Source organism: Giraffa tippelskirchi, chromosome 6, assembly GCF_054371585.1.
Source record: "Giraffa tippelskirchi isolate mGirTip1 chromosome 6, T2T-mGirTip1v1.2.pri, whole genome shotgun sequence".
Lineage (NCBI taxonomy): Eukaryota > Metazoa > Chordata > Mammalia > Artiodactyla > Giraffidae > Giraffa > Giraffa tippelskirchi.
In genome coordinates, this window is record NC_137280.1 from 7784482 (window position 1) to 7804288 (window position 19807).

Consider the following 19807-nt stretch of genomic DNA (forward strand, 5'->3'; position numbering starts at 1 on the left):
CTCGGGCGCGCTGACGACTGCGCCCCTTCTGCGCCAGAGCGGCCGGTAGGCCCCGCGAGCGCTGCCCGCGCTGTCCCAGGCCTGAGTAAAAGCAGTGCTGAGATTAGGGCGGTCAGGGAGTAAGGGACGTGGTTAACTTCAGACAGGCATACACAGCTCACACAGACCGCCATCTTGAAAGGAACTAAACTGGTTGAAGCGACTTCATCAGAATCCGAATCCTCTGTTTTTAATCGTCACCTTTAGTCTTTTCACTCATATTTTTTCACCATTGTTTTTGAGAGTCCCCTCTTGGTCCTTTCACTCTACTAGGGGACGTGGAGGCAGAACACGGGTGAACAGGAAAACTCCTGTCATTACCCGGCTCACAATCTGGTGGGCCGTGGGCCGTGTGTGCCAAGTGTTGGAATAGATTTAAGTTGGGAGGATAGTGCAAGGAATGCCTGAATTGACTCTTAGGCTTGGAATGTCAGCTGTTTTCTAAGCAGCTTATGCTTGGTTTGTTGCGGCTGGCTGGGGGAGGAAGGCGAGAAGAGATGGTTCAAAGGGAAAAAAGAAAGCTTGCCTAGTAAGCAGTAGTTGGGAGCTGGGGGAAACAGCAGTGGAGAAAGAAAACAAGTTTTCTGTTTGAATCTTTCATAGCTTACCTTTTTAATGTTTGGAAAGGTCATTCTTACAGCACAAGGAAGGGTAGATTTGGGAGGAGGGAGTGTAAGGTATAGCAACATTTGTTGATGAAAAATGCGTAACATGGGAGTTGCGAGTGAAGTTTTATTTGGGGCTATATGAGAACTACAGTCTAAGAGTCAGCACCTCAGATAGCTCTGAGAAACTGATCCAAAGAAGGAGGGAGGAAAGATAGTATATATGTGATATTGGTAAAAGGATGTGCATGCAATCAAGCACATATTTTTTTGTAGAAAGTTTCTGCTGGTCTCATGAAGCTTCTGCTAGTCATGAGAAGTAATCGTCACCGTGAAGGATTTTAGTGCTTTTCTAGATATGGGGAAATAGAAGAATTGGGCTCATAAGGTCAACCCCTGAGAATGTCTAAAGATCTGTCCTGCCAGTTTCCTGGAGCATAGAGTGCCTCATTTCTTCTTTCCACCCTGAATTTCTTCAGAGGCTGTTGAAGATCAGCAGCTGCAGCGGCACATGATTTAATCCCTGTAGAAGTAGATGGCAAGCGCCAATGACAAATGCCAACTTGTTGACATATTAAACAGTCCACAGAAGTCTTCCTCAGGAGTGTTTGCAGTAACTGTCAGCTTAAAAAATAGTCACACTCTAAAAGTTGAGAGTTATGTTTTATTTGGTGGGACTTTTTAGGACTTAAGCCCAGGAGACAGCATCTTAAGTAGCCCTGGAAGAATTGCTCTGAGAAGTTGGGGTGGGGGAGGAGTCGTTATATAGAACTTTGCAACCAAGAGCAGATAGTCTGAACATCAGAAGTATTTTTGTGAATTAAAGAATATCAGATATCCCAAGTTAAGGAATTTAGTGCTTTTCTATATATGGTAAGATGCAAGAGCCTGGGATCACTGAAATCATTCCTTTCATATGCATCTCAGCTATCTGGGGCCAGTATCCTGTGTTTTTCACATCCTGACTTCCTCAGAGCTCACCATAGGGAGTGGCTACAGCCTGATGGCTGCCACATCACAGGTATTATTCTTGTGTGCTGTTAGGGCTCAGGAATTTACATTTGGAAGGCCAGAATTGCTGATGACTGTGACATCCTTGGACTTCCCTCATGGCTCAATCTTTGTTTACTGTTATGGCAAGAAATACTCCATTTCTCAACTCCAATAGAAATAATGATATCTGAGATAAGTAATGAAGTATAAGGGATAGATCTGAGAGATGTTGCTGAAGTGAAATCAACAGTTTTGTGACAGATTGGACAGAAGGACTGCGTGAAGAAGAGAACCTATAAGGGTTTCTGAGTTGGGTGAACAAGTGAATAGGTGGTGATGACATAAGCTAGGGAACTCAAGAGGTAGAACAGTTTTGGGGAGGGAAATGATGAATTCAGATTGGAACTTGTAAATACAAGATTATAAAAGGATATTTAAGTTGAGCTTTTTTATGTACACACACAGAAAATGTATACCCATACAGAAATAACATATACAACATGTTAAAGATAAATTAGAACATTCAGAAAAGATGCTGATTAAGAAACACATCCATTCCAGAAAGAAGTATTTAGAAAGGGGACTCAAAAAGCCAGTGACCTCCAAAGGAGGCTGTGTAAAGGCAAGCAAAGAAAGCTTGACTAGAATGGTACAACTGAAGATGGAATTCGTCTTTGAAAAGGAATCATCTAAGCTAGAAGTGGATACTGATGTAGGATAGGAAAAAGGTATTTAGGGAAAAGGAAGTGTAGGTATTAATGTCCTGAGGTGAGAAAAAAATGAAGTTTAGCAGTAAGAAGAGAACAATAGTCTTAAGAGTATAAATCAATAAGTAAAATATAGGTAGTATATGTAGCAGAAGTATTTACATGGAATAGAAGTAGTATGAGGAAAGAAATAATTCTGCTTGTGGGTGTAAGGAAGGAATGTATCATGGAAGGGTTTACAGGGGAGGTAATGCCATAGCAGGATTTTCAGAGATAAAAAGGAGTTTACCAAGTTAGACAGGGATATTCCTTGCAGGCAGAAGGACATGTCCAGAAGCATATAGAATTGAAATACCAAAAATCAGTAATTCAGTACTGCAGAAACAGAAAATACGAGACACTGCTAGGGTAGTGGTTCAATATTAGGCAGAGGAAGGAAAGAGCCTTTTATCCCCTTTCTAAGGATGTGGAGAGATGCTGAAGGACTTTAGGTAGGGTATGATAAGATCTTACGTGTATATGGAAAATGATCACCTAAGTGACTAATGTGGAAAATGGAGTGAGGAGAGGTACAGGCAGCAGGCAAGGCAAAAACAGAAGCAGAGGACCAGTTCAAATAGACTTTTACACGCAAAGTTGATGACAGCCACAATTAAGATAGGGGAGGAGCCATGAAGAAAAGTGCACACACTTTAGGGAATAGGGAGAGCTAATGGATTGTAGAGGGTGTGAGAAAGAAAAATTAAAATGGTGATGCCAGTTGTTGATTTAGGCAGCCAGATGGATCGCAGAATTAATGAAAAAATATTGTGAGTTCCCTGAGGAGAAATGGGATGAATCTAGAGGGTAGGTGGAGGGAAGGAACAAAGGGAAGAACAGATGAACTAAGGAAACAACCACTGTAAGAGGAAAGGAGTCTGCTGTGCAAAGTGTGGTAAGGGGCCTTAGGACTAACGTTTTCAAATGGTAAATATGGGAAATTTGCAGAGAGAACTGAAGACAGGTAAGCAATGTTGAAGAGTAATTGAAGGTAAAGATCAAAAATATGTAGTGGCATTTATCTTTGTGGCTATGGGATTCACTGGTAAATACAGATGACTGGAATAATCAAGAAATTGGAAGCGTTAAAGGTGATATTTAGGAATGGCAGTACAAAGAATTTTGTAAGGACAGAGGACACATACGATTAGACAGAGCCTATCTGAGTATTAGTTCGGAGATGGAGTAGTTCTAAGTATCGGCACCCACAGTGCAGCTACAGTGGTAAATAGCAGACGTGTAACAGAGATAAAGGTCATTGAACTTGAGGGAGTCAAAGAACTGAGTCCAGACCAGAGTGCTGCTGCTGCTGCTGCTAAGTCGCATCAGTCGTGTCCGACTCTGCGACCCCATAGACGGCAGCCCACCGGGCTCCCCAGTCCCTGGGATTCTCTAGACAAGAACACTGGAATGGGTTGCCATTTCCTTCTCCAATGCGTGAAAAGTGAAAATGAAGTCGCTCAGTCGTGTCCGACTCAGCGACCCCATGGACCGCAGCCTACCAGGCTCCTCTGTCTGTGGGATTTTCCAGGCAAGAGTACTGGAGTGGGTCGCCAGTGCCTTCTCTGAAACCAGAGTACTAGAGAGGCCATCCACACTGGTACTGAAGTCTGCATTATGTGGGAGTAAAAGAAGATCTGTGGATAGCAGACAGTAGGCAGAGAGAAACTTTTAAAGAAAGGAATAATATAGCAGATGTGTAGGATAATATAGCACATGTGTAGCAGATGTGCCAAAAATAAGGCATTGCATAACCTGAGGAGTTCATCTACAAATCTCCTGAGCTTACTCTTGATAAAGGCTTAATTACTAATAAAAATTTAATGCATTTTCTTCAAGATTATTTAAATACCAAATACTTGAAGTCAATGGTATATTTGGTGTAGAATAACAGACACTGTGGCAAGGTTTTTCAGAAATTATTTGAATACTGGGAACTTATAGTAAGTAGTTCTATATCCAGACATTACACATATGCATAAGACATTTAAAAAGAGCAAAACCTGTGATCACTTCCTATTCTCTAAACTACCTTAAATGATATTTAGTTACACTTAAAAAAAACTGAAGATTATCTTTGCGATAGATCAAAGACTCTTGTTAAATTACAAACTGTACTCAGATCTTTAGCCTTATCTGAAAACTTAATAGGCTTTTTTTTTTTTCCTGTTTTTCACATGGTATTCCAACTTAGGATCAAATGTATATACATTTATCAAACATAAAGAATCTTAGTATTTATTTAAATTCGAAACTGAGCATGTAAAATAAATATAAAAAAAATAACCTTTTTTTTCTTACCATTTGGTGCTATTTAACGTGGAGAAGGCAATAGCACCCCACTCCAGTACTCTTGCCTGGAAAATCCCATGGACGGAGGAGCCTGGCAGGCTTCAGTCCATGGGGTCGCTAAGAGTCGGACACGATTGAGCGACTTCACTTTCACTTTTCACTTTCCTGCATTGGAGAAGGAAATGGCAACCCACTCCAGTGTTCTTGCCTGGAGAATCCCAGGGACGGGGGAGCCTGGTGGGCTGCCGTCTATGGGATCGCACAGAGTCGGACATGACTAAAGCGACTTAGCAGCAGCAGCAGCAGCTATTTAACAATCATTTAAATAAACTGCCATTACAAGAAAAAGAATTTATTTTAATAAAAACTCATTATAGGGACTTCCCTGGTGGTACAGCAGCTAACATTCCATTTTCCCAATGCAAGGGGCCTGGGTTCGATTCCTGGTCAGGGAACTGGATTCCCACATGCCACAAATAAGTATTTACATACCACAACTAAGTTAGCAGACTGCAATTAAAGATCCCATGTGCTGCAACTAAGACTTAACATAGCCAAATAAATATTTAAAAAAAATAAAACAACTATAAAAACTCATTGTATGTAATTTTCATATATTTAATATGTAATATTCCTGTAATATGGTTTTTACTATATGTATTTATTTTATTTTTTATAATAACAAAATCACAGAAAAATTAGTAGGATTATGCTGTAAAGAACAATATTGCATAACACCTTGGAATGTTAGGTTCATGAACTAAGGTAAATTGGACATGGTCAAGCAGGAGATGGCAAGACTGAACATCAATATCTAAGGAATCAGTGAACTAAACTGGATGAGAATGGGTGAATTTAATTCAGATGACCACTACGTCTACTACTGGGGGCAAGAATCACTTAGAAGAAATGGAGTAGGCTCATGGTCAACAAGAGTTCAAAGTGCAGTTCTTGGGTGCAACCTCAAAAATGACAGATCTTGGTTTGTTTCCAAGGCAAACTATTCAGTATCACAGTATTTCAAGTCTATGCCCCATCCTCTAAGGTTGAAGAAGGTGAAGTTGACTAGTTCTTTGAAGACTTACAACACCTTCTAGAACTAAACTAAATATGTCTTTTTCATCATAGAAGATGGGAATGCAAAAGTAGGAAGTCATGAGAAACCTGGAGTAACTCACAAGTTTGGCTTTGGAATATAAAATGAAGCAGGGCAAAGGCTAACAGAGTTTTGTTAAAAGAATACACTGGTCATAACAAACACCTTTTTCCAACAACCCAGAAGAGAACTCTACACATGGACATCATCAGATGGTCAGTGCTGAAAACAGATTGATTATGCTCTTTGCAACCAAAGATGGAGAAGCTCTATATAGTCAGCAAAAACAAGACTTGGAGCTGACTGCGGCTCGGATCATCAACTGCTTATTGCAATATTCAGGCTTAAATTGAAGAGTGTAGGAAAAACCACTAGGCCATTTAGGTATGACCTAAATCAAATCTCTTATGATTATATAGTGGAGGTGATGAATACATTCAAAGAGTTAGATCTGGTAGACAGAGTGCCTGAAGAACTGTGGACAGAGGTTTGTAACATTTTACAGGAGGCAGTGACTAAAATCATCCCTGAGAAAAGTGCAAGAAAGTGATTGTCTGAGGAGGCTTTACAAATAGCTGAGGAAAGCTGAGAAAGAAAGGCAATGGAGAAAGAGAAATAAATATGAAATTGAGTGCAGAGCTCCAGAGAACAGCAAGGAGAAATAAGAAAATCTTCTTAAATGAACAATGGAAAGAAATAAAGGAAAACAATAGAATAGTAAAGACTAGAGATCTCAAGAAAATTGGAGATATCAAGGGAAAATTTCATGCAAGGATGGGCATGATATGGAATAGAAATGGTAAGGACCTAACAAAAGCAGAAGAGATTAAGAAAAGGTGGCAAGAATATACAGAAGTACTATACAAAAAAGGTCTTAATGACCAGGATAATCACGATGGTGTGGTAATTCACCTAGAGCCAGACATCCTGGAGTGTGAAGTCAAGTGGGCCTTAGGAAGCATTACTATGAACAAAGCTAGGGGAGGTTGATGGAATTCCAGCTGAGTTATTTCAAATCTTAAAAGATGATGCTGTTAAGGTGCTGCACTCAATTTGTCAGCAACTATGGAAAACAGCAGTGGCTATGAGACTGGAAAAGGTGTTTTCATTCCAATCCCAAAGAAGGACAAGTCGAAGAAAGTTCAAACTACCATATAACTGTGCTCATTTCACATGCTAGCAAGATTATGCTTAAAATCCTTCAAATTATACTTCAGCAGTACATGAACCAAGAACTTCCAGGTGTACAAGCTGAGTATTGAAGAGGCAGAGGAACCAGAGATCAAATTGCCAACCTTATTGGATCATGGAGAAAGCAAAAGAGTTCCAGAAAAACATTTACTTCTACTTCTAAAGCCTTTGACTGTATGGACCACAACAACTGTGGAAAATTCTTAAAAGAGATGGAAGTACCAGACCACTTTACCTGTCTCCTGAGAAATCTGTATGCAGGTCAATAAGCAACAGTTAGAATTGGATATGGCAACTGACGGGTTCAACATTAAGAAAGAATACAATAGGGTTATCTTTACCGATTGACTAAATACCATATATATGTGTTAGTATGCTGTATTGGTGTTTTTCTTTCTGGCTTACTTCACTCTGTATAATAGGCTCCAGTTTCATCCACCTCATTAGAACTGATTCGAATGTATTCTTTTTAATGGCTGAGTAATATTCCATTGTGTATATGTACCACAGCTTCCTTATCCATTCATCTGCTGATGGGCATCTAGGCTGCTTCCATGTCCTGGCTATTATAAACAGTGCTGCGATGAACATTGAGGTACACATGTCTCTTTCAAGTCTGGTTTCCTCAGTGTGTATGCCCAGCAGTGGGATTGCTGGGTCATATGGCAGAGTGAGGGCGGGATGATATGGGAGAATGGCATGGAAGCATGTAAATTATCATATGTGAAATGAATCGCCAGTTCAGATTCAATGCATGATACAGGGTGCTCGGGGCTGGTGCACCAGGATGACCTGGAGGGATAGGATGGGGAGGGAGGTGGAAGGGGGGTTCTGGAAGGGGAAAACATGTACACCCATGGCTGATTCTTGTCAATGTATGGCAAAAGCTATTACAATATTGTAAAGTAATTAGCCCCCAACTAAAATAAATAAATTTATAAAAAAAAAAAAAAGAAAATAAACTAATTAAAAAAAAATAAAGCAAGGGCTTAGAGTACAGAAATTCTATCATGGAGGTGCTGAACACAGAAAATTCTAGGACATGTTGGGAGTTATGAGCAGTTTAATAAGAAGTATTAAACTGAATTCCCAAAGTATAAAATGTAGCCAGGTCTAGACACCATGTTGTATCTGAATAATTTTTGTGCCAATAAATGATATCAGGATTTTTTTTTTAAAAGAATACAACAGCATTGTATGTTGTCATCTTGCTTATTTAACTTATATGCGCAGTACATCATGTGAAATGCCAGGCTGGATGAATCACAAGCTGGAATTAAGATTGCCGGGAGAAATATTAACAGCCTCAGATATGCAGAAGATACACTCTAATGGCAGAAAGTGAAGAGGAGCTAAAGAATTTCTTGATGAGGGTGAAAGAGGAGAGTGAAAAAGCTGGCTTAAAACTCAACATTCAAAAAACTAAGATCATGGCATCTGGTCCCATCACTTCTTGGCAAATAGATGGGGAAACAATGGAAACAGTGACAGACTTTATTTTCTTGGGCTCCAAAATCACTGCGGACAGTGACTGCAGCCATGAAATTAAAAGATGCTTGCTCTTTGGAAGGAAAGCTCTGACAAACCTAAACAGCATATTAAAAAGCAGAGATATCACTTCACCAACATAGGTCCATATAGTCAAAGCTGTGTTTTTTCAGTATTATGAACAGATCTGAGAGTTGGACCATAAAGAAGGCTGAGTGCTTTCGAACTTTGGTGCTAGAGAAGGCTCTTGAGAGTCCCTTGAACTGCAAGAAAATCAAACAAGTCAATCCTAAAGGCAATCAGCCCTGACTATTTCATTGGAAGGACTGATGCTGAAGTTGAAGCTCCAATATATTGGCCACCTGATGTGAAGAGTCAACTCATCGGAAAAGACCCTAACGCTGGAAAAGATTGATGGCAAAAAGAGAAGGAGGTGATGGAGGATGAGATGGTTAGATAGTATCACCTACTCAATGGACGTGAATTTGAGCAAACTCTGGGCAATACTGAAGGACAATGAAGCCTGGCGTGCTGCAGTTCATCGGGTCTCAAAAGGGCAGGTACAAATTAGCAACTGTACAACAGCAACAAGTGTTGTTAAGATAAAATGAAATAGAATTAATAAAGTTTGATATAATAAAGTAAAAAATATGTTTAAGCTATAGTATTCTATTCTTTGTGAAATAAATATGTAGGACAAGTATTTTCTTCTTTCCAGAGATGAGTTACACACAGTGAACAGCAGGGGGCACAAAATTCAGAAGTGATTCTCTACATAGCAACGCACAATGAAATCTCAAGTTGTAGTGGAAAGCAGACAAATTTTGGAGGCAGACAGACGGTTTGATTTCAACTTGCCCCATCACATGTGAGCTGTCTGTGTTGAGCTCAGTCTCTTAGCCATTTCTGGCTTTTTGTGACCATTTGGACTGTAGCCTGCCAGGCACCTCTGTCCATGGAATTTTTCAGGCAAGAATACTGGAGTGAGTTGCCATTTCCTCCTCCAGGGGCTCTTGCAGACCCAGGGATGGGACTTGTGTCTCCTGTATTGAGAGCAGACTCTTCACCACAAACCACTGGGGATGCCCACATATAAGCTGAGTGACCTTTAATTATTTAACCTCTCTGACTTCTTAGAATCATGATAACTATACCATGGAGATTAAATCAATATATGTAAGGCAGCTTAATGTCATTAGGGGTTTTTCTTCAGTGCTTACTATATAAACATGTACATGTACACTGAAACCATACTGAAAAAATGCAAATTTAGATTTTATAGTCATTTTTCCAAACCATGAACATGGAAATGGCTACAGTTTCATGATAGAATAGAAACACAAGTATAGCTGATCAAAAATAAAAGCTAAGCAAAAGAAACGAGTTGTATGTGAGTTGCTGCTGCTGCTGCTGCTGCTGCTGCTAAGTTGCTTCAGTCATGTCCGACTCTGTGCGACCCCATAGACGGCAGCCCACCAGGTTCCCCCATCCCTGGGATTCTCCAGGCAAGAATACTGGAGTGGGTTGCCATTTCCTTCTCCAGTGCATGAAAGGGAAAAGTGAAAGTGAAGTCGCTCAGTCGTGTCCGACTCTTCGAGACCCCATGGACTGTAGCCTACCAGACTCCTCCGTCCATGGGGTTTTCCAGGCAAGAGTACTGGAGTGGGGTGCCATTGTCTTCTCCTATATGAGTTGCTACTCACATACCATCAAGGTTTTTTCTATATATGAAAATGTGAATGCCAGAGAAAGTACACCTGAACACGTGTTGTGTACATTTTCAGCATGGTTTAGTACAGAGTATGTTTCTCAGAGTATGATCCAGGAAAAACTAACATCAGAATTAATGGGGAGTGCTTGTTGTCTGCAGTTGCCTGTTCTGCACAAAATCTTTTTCAGATCTATGGGAATGGCACCTCGATTTCCTCTGGCAAAGGAGAAACAAGAATCTTTGCTTCTTAGGATTCCTGTGAATATTAAACAGCACATGTTGTGAAGCTAGCACCGTACTTGCCACATATCATTAGAATTCTTTCTTTTCTTCCAAACTGACACATGTATACTCACAAACGACTTGCTCAAAAACACCTGACCATGGTTCCATCTTTTCCCTCTTTAGTAAGAACTAAGGCCTTTTTTTTTGCTACTTTGGTGCACAGGGGCAAATAAATCCTTCCTTTTCTGAGCAGTGGCTGTATTATATTCTTTTCAATAATGTTTTCCCAGCACTTTGTGTTCCACTTCCGTACTAGTCACTGGAAGACATGTTCTATTTTAAATAAGACTAGTATAAGGTGTCATAAATTTGGATGTGGTTAATTAAAAATATATGATAATTCATATAAGACTAAGCTTGAATATATAATGTGTTAATTTTAAACTTAAGGCTTTAGGAATGAAATTCATTGGCTTGGATTTTAATAAATTTATCTTAACTCTTTAAGAATCTAAATGACAATGTAACAAATATTGATGTGATCATCACTTAGCATTCTTATCTGTTTATCAGAAGGAAACTTATGACTTTCTAACTATTAATCTAGTACAGAAATAGAGTAAAAATCAGTTATCTTTTATCACACACAGAAAATGAATTCTTACATTTAGTGTTTAATTATCCTTAGTTTCTTCAACACATAATAGGTAAAATTATTTTTAAGAAATGAATTATACTCTACATATTGTGACCTGATTTTGTCTCACAATATTTTATAAACTATTCCAATTGAACAGATGAAAAATTTAATTACTACTTGTTGTTTTGCAGTACAGATACACCATAAATTATTTCACCTGTGCATGCTCAGTTACTAAGTCGTGTCCATCTCTTTGCGACCCCATGGACTCTAGCCCACTAGCCTCCGCTGTCCATGGGATTTCCCAGGCAAGAATACTGCAGTGGGTTGTCATTTTCTCCTCCAGGGAATCTTCCTGCTGCAGAGATTGAACTGGGGTCTCCTGCATTGGCCGGCAGATTCTTTACCACTGAGCCACCTAGGAAATCCTAATTTATTTCCCCTAGTCCACAGGATTGAATTTTTAGACATTTTCTTCTTTTTAACCCCCATTATAAATAAAAATGTGATAAACATTGTTGTACATACATATTCAATATTTTATCCATAACACCTTTAGGATAAATTCTTAAGAGACAGAATTCCTAGGTCCAAGAATGTGTGTTTTCCCATATCTTCAAAACTGCAGGATTATTCCAATATTTCTGCTCTATTTTACTTTTGTTATGGTAGATGAAATTTTTTTCATATAGTTTTTAATATATAGTCTTTGACTGTTAGCAAATTTGTAAAAGATTATGTTTATTAATTATCGTATTTCTTCTTTTTTGAATGGCTTTAGCATATTAAAAAGCAGAGACATTACTTTGCCAACAAAGATCCGTCTATTCAAGGCTATGGTTTTTCCAGTAGTTATGTATGGGTGTGAGAGTTGGACTATAAAGAAAGCTGAGCACTGAAGAATTGATGCTTTTGAACTGTGGTGTGGGAGAAGACTCTTGAGAGTCCCTTGGACTGCAAGGAGATCCAACCAGTCCATCCTAAAGGAGATCAGTCCTGGGTGTTCATTGGAAGGACTGATGTTGAAGCTGAAACTCCAATACTTTGGCCACCTCATGCGAAGAGCTGATTCATTTAAAAAGACCCTGATGATGGGAAAGATTGAAGGCAGGAGGAGAAGGGGGCGACAGAGGATGAGATGGTTGGATGGCATCACCAACTCAATGGACATGAGTTTGGGTAAGCTCCGGGAGTTGGTGATGCACAGGGAGGCCTGGCGTGCTGTGGTTCATGGGATTGCAAAGAGTTGGACACGACTGAGCGAACTGAACTGAATCATGCCGTTAGTCCCGTCTCATATCAAAAAGATTAATTCTTTATACTATTTTTAAAAGATCTTCCCTAGTTTGTCTTTTGGATTTACTTATGATTTTTTCTTTTAATCATACGAGCTATTAATCTTTTCTATTAGTTTTTAAAAACTGAAGTATTATAATGACTTACAATATATTTCAGGCATGCAACATAATGATTTGATATTTTAATACACCACGAAATGATCACCACAAAAAATCTAGTTACCACCTATCACTGTATTGTTATTAAATATTATTTATTATATGCCCTATATTGTTATTGATCATGATTTATTATATTCCCTATGTTATACATTACATCCCTGTGGCTTATTTATTTTGTAATTGAAAGTCTGTACGTACCTCTTAATCTCTCTCATCTATTTCAGTTATCTCCCTCAGACCCTACCTATTTGCTTTCTGTATCAATGAATCTGCTTCTGTTTTGTTTGCTTTGTTTTTTAGACTTCACATATAAGTGAAATCACATGGTATTTGCATTTCTCTAATTTATTTCACTTAGCATAATACTCTCTAGGTCTATGCGTGTTGTCACAAATGGCAAGACTTCAGTAACATTCCATTTACTATAAATGCCACATCTTCTTTATCCATTCATCCTTTAATAGACATGTAGGCTGCACCCATGTCCTGGCTATCATAAATAATGCTACACTGAGTATAGGGGTACATATACCTAATGCTTTCGTTTCCTTCACAAAAACTCACAGAAATGAAATTGCAGCCTCCTATGGTGGTTCTATTTTTTGTTTTTTGAGGAACCTAAATACTGTGTTCCATCTATCTGTACCTATTTGCATTCACACCAATAGTGATAAGTAATTCCCTTTGATCCACATCCTCACCAATACTTGCTATTTGTTATCTTTTTTATAATAAATATTCTGTAAGTTGGTATCTTGTAGTTCTGCTTTGCATTTCCCTGATATTAGTGATACTGAGCATCTCCTCATGTGTCTGTTGACCATCTATATGTCTTCTTTGAAAAATGTCTATTCAGGTCCTCAGCCCACTTTTTAATTGTTTTTTTTTTGATGTTGAGTAGTATGAGCTTTTTGTATATTTTGGATATTAACCCAGTATCAGGTATATTGTTTGCAAAGATCTTCTCCCATTCAGTAGGCTGCCTTTTGTTCTGTTGATAGTTTCCTCTGCTGAGAAAAAGCTTTAGCTTGATGTGGTCCCATTTGTTTATTTTTGACTTTGTTTCCCTTGCCTGATGAGACATATCCATAAAAAATATTGGTAAGACTCAACTCAAGAGAACATACTGCCTATGTTTCTTCTAGGAGTTTTATGGTTTCAGGTCTTACATTTAAGTCTTTAATCCATTTTGACTTTATTTTTGTATGTGGTATGAGAAAGTAGTCCAGTTTGATTCTTTTGCATCTAACTGTTCACCATTTATTGAAAAGGTTGTCTTTACCCATTGTATGTTCTTGCCTTCTTTGTTGTAGATTAGCTGACCATATATGTGTGGATTTATTTTTGGCTCTTGATTCTTGATTCCATTGATAATATGTTTGTTTTGTTGCCAGGCAGCATACTGTTTCGATTACAGCAGCTTTGTAGTACAGTTTGAAATTGGGGAGCATAATATTTCCAGTTTTGTTCCTTTTTCTCACAATTATTTTGGATATTCAAGGTCTTTTGTGTTTCTGTAAAATGTTAGAATTATTTGTCTTAGTTCTGTGAAAAATGCCATTGGTGCTTTGATAGGGATTACATTGAATCTTATTTTAGCAGTATTAATTCTTCCAATACATGAGGATGGCATATCTTTTCATTTGTTTGTGTGGTCTTCAATGTCTTTCATTAATGTCATAGCTTAATGAGTGTAAGTCTTTCACCTCTTGTAAAATATTGATTAGATTTAGTCCTGGGTATTTTATTCTTTTTGATACAATTGCAAATGGATCATTTACAAATGATTCATTACAAAAATGGGGTTTTCTTTCTGATAGTGTATACAACTCAACAGATTTCTATATATTCGTCTTTTGCCCTGGAAGGTACTGAATTCATTTATTAGTTTAAGTAGTTTTTTGGTGGTGTCTTTAGCATTTTCTGTATTTATATATATAGTATCATATAATTGGTAAACAGTGGCAGTTTTACTTGGATTCCTTTTATTTCTTTTCCTTATCTGATTGCTGTAGCTGTGTGTGTGTGTGTGTGTGTGTCCGCACTCAGTCACATTCGACTCATTGCAACTCCATGGACTGTAGCCTGCCAGGGTCTTCTGTCCATGGAATGTCCCAGGAAGAATACTGGAGCGGGTTGCCATTTCCTACTCCAGGTGATCTCCCCTGCCTTGGGATCATATCCACCTCTCCTGCATTTCCTGCATTGGCAGGCGGATTCTTTACCACTAGCGCCACCTGGTGGCGGAAGCCCCGACTGCCATAGCTAGGACTTTCAATACTAGGTTGAATAAAAGTGGCAAGAGTGGACACCTTGTCTTTTTCCTGATCTTTGAGGAAATGCTTTCAGCTTTTCACTGTTGGGTATGATATTGCTGTAGGCTTGTCACATATGGATTTTCTTATGTTGAGGTATGTTCCCTCTACACCCACACTGTTGAGAGGGTTTTTTTAAATCACAAATGGATGTTGAATTTCTTATTAATATCTGCTTTGAGGTTCTACTTGGAAAGTCTTTCCTTAGCACAAGTCTATACAGATATTTACCTATACACAGTATATAGGAATTTAACATACCAATTCATTCAATCATTTATTCACTTGTGCAACAAGCATCTATTGAACACATACACACTAGGCATTGTTCTAAATGTTGGAAATAAAGCAACAAATAAGACCAAGTTTCTTGCTATCATGGAGTTATATTCCAAAAGGAATATGATCATACAGGATATAAATGTTGTTTCAAGTTAATGGAGAAAGAATGTATTATTCAAAATACAATGCTGCTACAACTAGTAAACCATTGGGAAAAAAAAAATTATTTCATACCTAGCATCAAGTATATTACAAATGGATTAAAAATCTTTGTGTTTAAATACTGAAAGCAGAGAAATACTGGAAAAAACATAAGTGAATATTATATAAAGGAACATCATATGCATTCTTGAACATGACAACTTTAGAGTAAGATCTCAAGGCAACTTTGGAAAGACCTCTTTTTTTTAATGGAATAGAACAAGGTAATTTTTGAACAATAATCTTTATTAGTGTATTTTCAAAGATACATATAATCCTGAGCTAGTGCATTTATACATTTATCATTTACTCCTTGAAGTTTATGTGCATTTTGCCACAAACTCTCTGATGAGTACATTGCTATACTAATCAGGAACACAAATAATTAAAAATATTATTCTTTTCCGTGGAATAGCCAATTGATTTACTCAGATCACCTCATTGTCTAATTCTATTCAGTACTACTTCAAAAGCTTTAGAATATTACCTTCCAGCTAAGTAATTTCTTTTTTAAAACTACAAAGATGGGCAGTGCAAGAGGTGATTCTTAAAATTCTAGTGAATTCCTAGAAAACTACATTGCTTTTTGTCTTTGATATGTATTTTGAATAAATTTGGTAATCATTTGACCAGCTATCTTTGAGAAGGATGACAAAAGTAACAGCATCTAATCTTAATATTTGAGCCAGTGTAAAATGTCACAGGCTTCCTTCACATTTTAGTATTCCATGCGTGTGTGCTCAGTTGTGTCCGACTCTTTGTGACCCCATGGACTGTAGACCTCCAGGCTCCTCTGTCCATGGAGTTTTCCAGGCAAGAATACTGGAATGGGTTGCCCTTTCTCCTCCAGGGAATCTTCTCGACCCAGGGATCGAACCCAAGTCTCTTGCATCTCCTGCACTGGCAAGCAGATTCTTTACCACTGTGCCATGTGGGAAGCCCCAAGTATTCCATAAATTAAGGGAATGGCAACCCACTCCAGTATTCTTGCCTGAAGAACTCCATTGACAGAGGAGTCTGGCAGGCTACAGTCCACGGGGTTGCAAAGAGTCAGACATGACTGAGCGACTAAAACACACACGCACAGCCCATAAGAAAAGTTAACCGTGACCTAATGAAAAGGAGGACAACCTAATACAGATACATTTTTGTAAACGGTTAAATATTATGCAACATGTTATGTGAAACACTTTCTTCAAGTTCCATAAAGGAATACATAGAGCTGGTTAATATTAAATTTCATAAATCTAGGCCAGAACTTTTATAATTAGCACATTTTCAAACAATGACAAAAATGAAAGACAAAACTCCTGTGGTCTTTGAGAACAAACATTTATCCAACATATCTCCAACGGTGGACAAATAAATATTTTTATTCTTATATTTTTAAATTACTACCAAAATATTATTTATTTCTACAAACAACATAAAACAAGCATACAGTATCTAGAAATGGTCTTTATCTGACAAGAATGACAAGTCTTTGAAGGTACACTAAACATTTTTTTTTCCTGAACAATGTCACTATGATCTTAGGTTAAAGTTACTATAAGCAGTTCAAGCAAAATGCATATTGCTTAGATTTTAAAGCAAGCAATTGTGACACTGTTTAATTAAAAAGTGAGTATAAATATGAAGCTATTACAGCAATATTTATAAACACTTCTTGGGAATACTTACAGACCAGCAAGTAATAGAATAATTGATTTAAAAATAATGAAAGCGTGGTGTTATATGTAATGTTTGGGAACAAATCAAAAATATCTTTAAGAGATGTAAAAGAACATGAAGATCAAGCTTTATTATTTGGAGCTTGAAAACTCAGCAGCAAAACAATTTGCCTATAATGTAGTACAATAAACGTTTGTTCATATAAGGCTCCCAAAGTCTTAAAACTTCATACATACATGAAAATGAAATCCATCAGGTAAATGATTTAAAGATGTCCAGAGTAGCTTATCAAGAACTGCTAGATACTCTCACCCGCATCACAAAGTCATAAATAAGCTTATGCAAAACTGTGTTCTGGATAACTCACTCTTATGGCTCCCCAATAACAAGCTCGGATAAGGCAGACCAAACCTAAGAGATAAGCAATTGCCCAAGAAACATAGGTTGCATGAAATCGTCTTGCAAAATCTTGGGTGCCAACCTAAAATAAAAAGCAATATAAAAATGAAAGGTTAGCACCTGAGAATCTGTGTTGGCTTTTTTGGTGATTTTTATGAAACATATTCCCGAGATGACAAAATACGAGTTGCTGCATTTGTTGACTAACACTGACAGAGCAAAATTTCATAAAATGACATAGCATGTTATGTTAACTATAAATTTTATGAAATAAACAAAAATTCCATTAAAACATTTAAAAGGAATTTAATCTATAACCCTGATGCCATCCCCGTATTGATAATAAATCTTTGTTTGACTTGAATAAAGAGAATATTTTTTAGACCATTGTAGCTGAATGAGTATTGCTTCAGCTCTGGCCATGGCAAAATTGGCTCTGGCACTAAATAAAAACAAATGGGCTTTTTGTTAAATGGATGATAAAGTTACCAGTATCAAGAACCTTCAGAAGGATCCCAAGACATGATTTCACCTGGACGGGCAAATTCCACTGAGAACAAGCCCATGGATTGCCTTCAGGCTGCTCAAAATTTTTCAGAAACTTCTGGTCTGGTATGTCAGGGAGGCAGGTTCTTTACGGATCAATGAAAGTTGTTCCAAACCTCACCATTTACTTCTGATCAAGTTAAGAGGAAAGAATTCTAACAACGAATAGAGTAATACTCACAGTTAATCCAATTCCAATGAAAATACATATCATTCCGATGGTAATATATACACAGCAGCGTCTTCGAGGAAGTGCGCTACCCACTGAAGAACTGTAAATTCATGAGAACAAAAAAGAATATTAAGTATTTACACGAAGGTTCTCCATATCATCTTTGTGAGTACTAATCTATGGCTTTAGTCACACTTCCATTTAGTAATACTTCCATTTATTTCTTCAACTTGAGAGACAAGAACGTGCATAGTAAGAATGATATTTTGGGGGACTTCCCTGGTGGTCCAGTGGTTTAGAATTCACTTTTCAATGCAGAGGAAGTGGGTTCAATCCCTGGTTAGGGAACTAAGAACCCACGTACCGCAGGGCAATTAAGCCCTCAAGCCAGAACTAGAGAGGCCAGCAAACTGCAACAATAGAAGCCTACACAGTGCAATTAGAGAAAGTCTGTACAACCAAAATAAAAATAATAAAAAAGAATGATATTTTTAATGAGTTATCTAAATCATAATTAGTGAGTTTGTGTGTGAATTCTTGTGGTTTTAAACAAAATTCAAGTCTTGGTCATTGACAATATCCACAAAAACCCACAATAGTCAACAATGATTTTAATTAGTATTATTATTGCTATTTTACTGTTGGTTAGTGTTGCCTGGTATACCTTTCCTTTTGGTTAGTGTTTCACGGTTTCACCTTTTACTTTTATTCTATGTTCTCATATTTTATGTGTTTCTTCTTCAAACTGCATATAGATGTGCTTAAATCTAGTCTGATAATTTCTCACAAATTTTATTAAGTTTATATATATTCTGACAACTAATATACGTTGATTATTTCTTCTTATTTTGGTTTTATACTCTCTATTTTCTTTGCCCTCCCATCCCCTTTTCTAGATTTCTTTTGGATTGACTCTGACACTCTTATTTCATTTGCTACCTACTATTTTGACACCACCCTTATAGCAGAAAGTGAAGAAGAACTAAAGAGCCTCTTGATGAAAGTGAAAGTGGAGAGTGAAAAAGTTGGCTTAAAGCTCAACATTCAGAAAACTATGATCATGGCATCCGGTCCCATCACTTCATGGCAGATAGATGGGGAAACAGTGGAAACAGTGGCTGACTTTATTTTTCTGGGCTCCAAAATCACTGCAGATGGTGACTGCATCCATGAAATTAAAAGATGCTTACTCTTTGGAAGGAAAGTTATGGCCAATCTAGATAGCATATTAAAAAGCAGAGACATTACTTTGCCAACAAAGGTCCATCTAGTCAAGGCTATGGTTTTTCCAGTGGTCATGTATGGATGTGAGAGTTGGACGGTGAAGAAAGCTACGTGTCGAAGAATTGATGCTTTTGAACTGTGGTGTTGGAGAAGACTCTTGAGAGTCCCTTGGACTGCAAGGAGATCCAATCAGTCCATCCTAAAGGAGATCAGTCCTGGCTGTTCATTGGAAGGACTGATGTTGAAGCTGAAACTCCAATACTTTGGCCACCTGATGCGAAGAGCTGACTCATTGGAAAAGACCCTGATGCTGGGAAAGATTGGGGGCAGGAGGAGAAGGGGACGACAGAGGATGAGATGGCTGGATGGCATCACCGACTTGATGGGCATGGGTTTGGGTGGACTTAGGGAGTTAGTGACGGACAGGGAGGCCTGGTGTGCTGCGGTTCATGGGATTGCAAAGAGTCGGACACGACTGAGCAACTGAATTGAACTGATTTTGAATTTTAAT

General features: G+C 38.0%; 1 protein-coding gene across 1 annotated transcript in view; it reads right to left on the reverse strand.

Moving 5' to 3' along the window:
* Positions 1–15512: 15512 nt before the first annotated feature.
* Positions 15513–19807, reverse strand: part of PIP4P2 (phosphatidylinositol-4,5-bisphosphate 4-phosphatase 2) — a 49283-nt gene continuing 44988 nt past the window's right edge. The window contains exons 6-7 of the mRNA XM_081496862.1: positions 18082–18172; positions 15513–17436 (exon numbers count right to left, since the gene is read on the reverse strand). Coding sequence (XP_081352988.1) covers positions 17293–17436; positions 18082–18172 — 235 coding nt within the window. The 3' untranslated portion in view covers positions 15513–17292. The remainder of the gene's footprint in view (positions 17437–18081; positions 18173–19807) is intronic.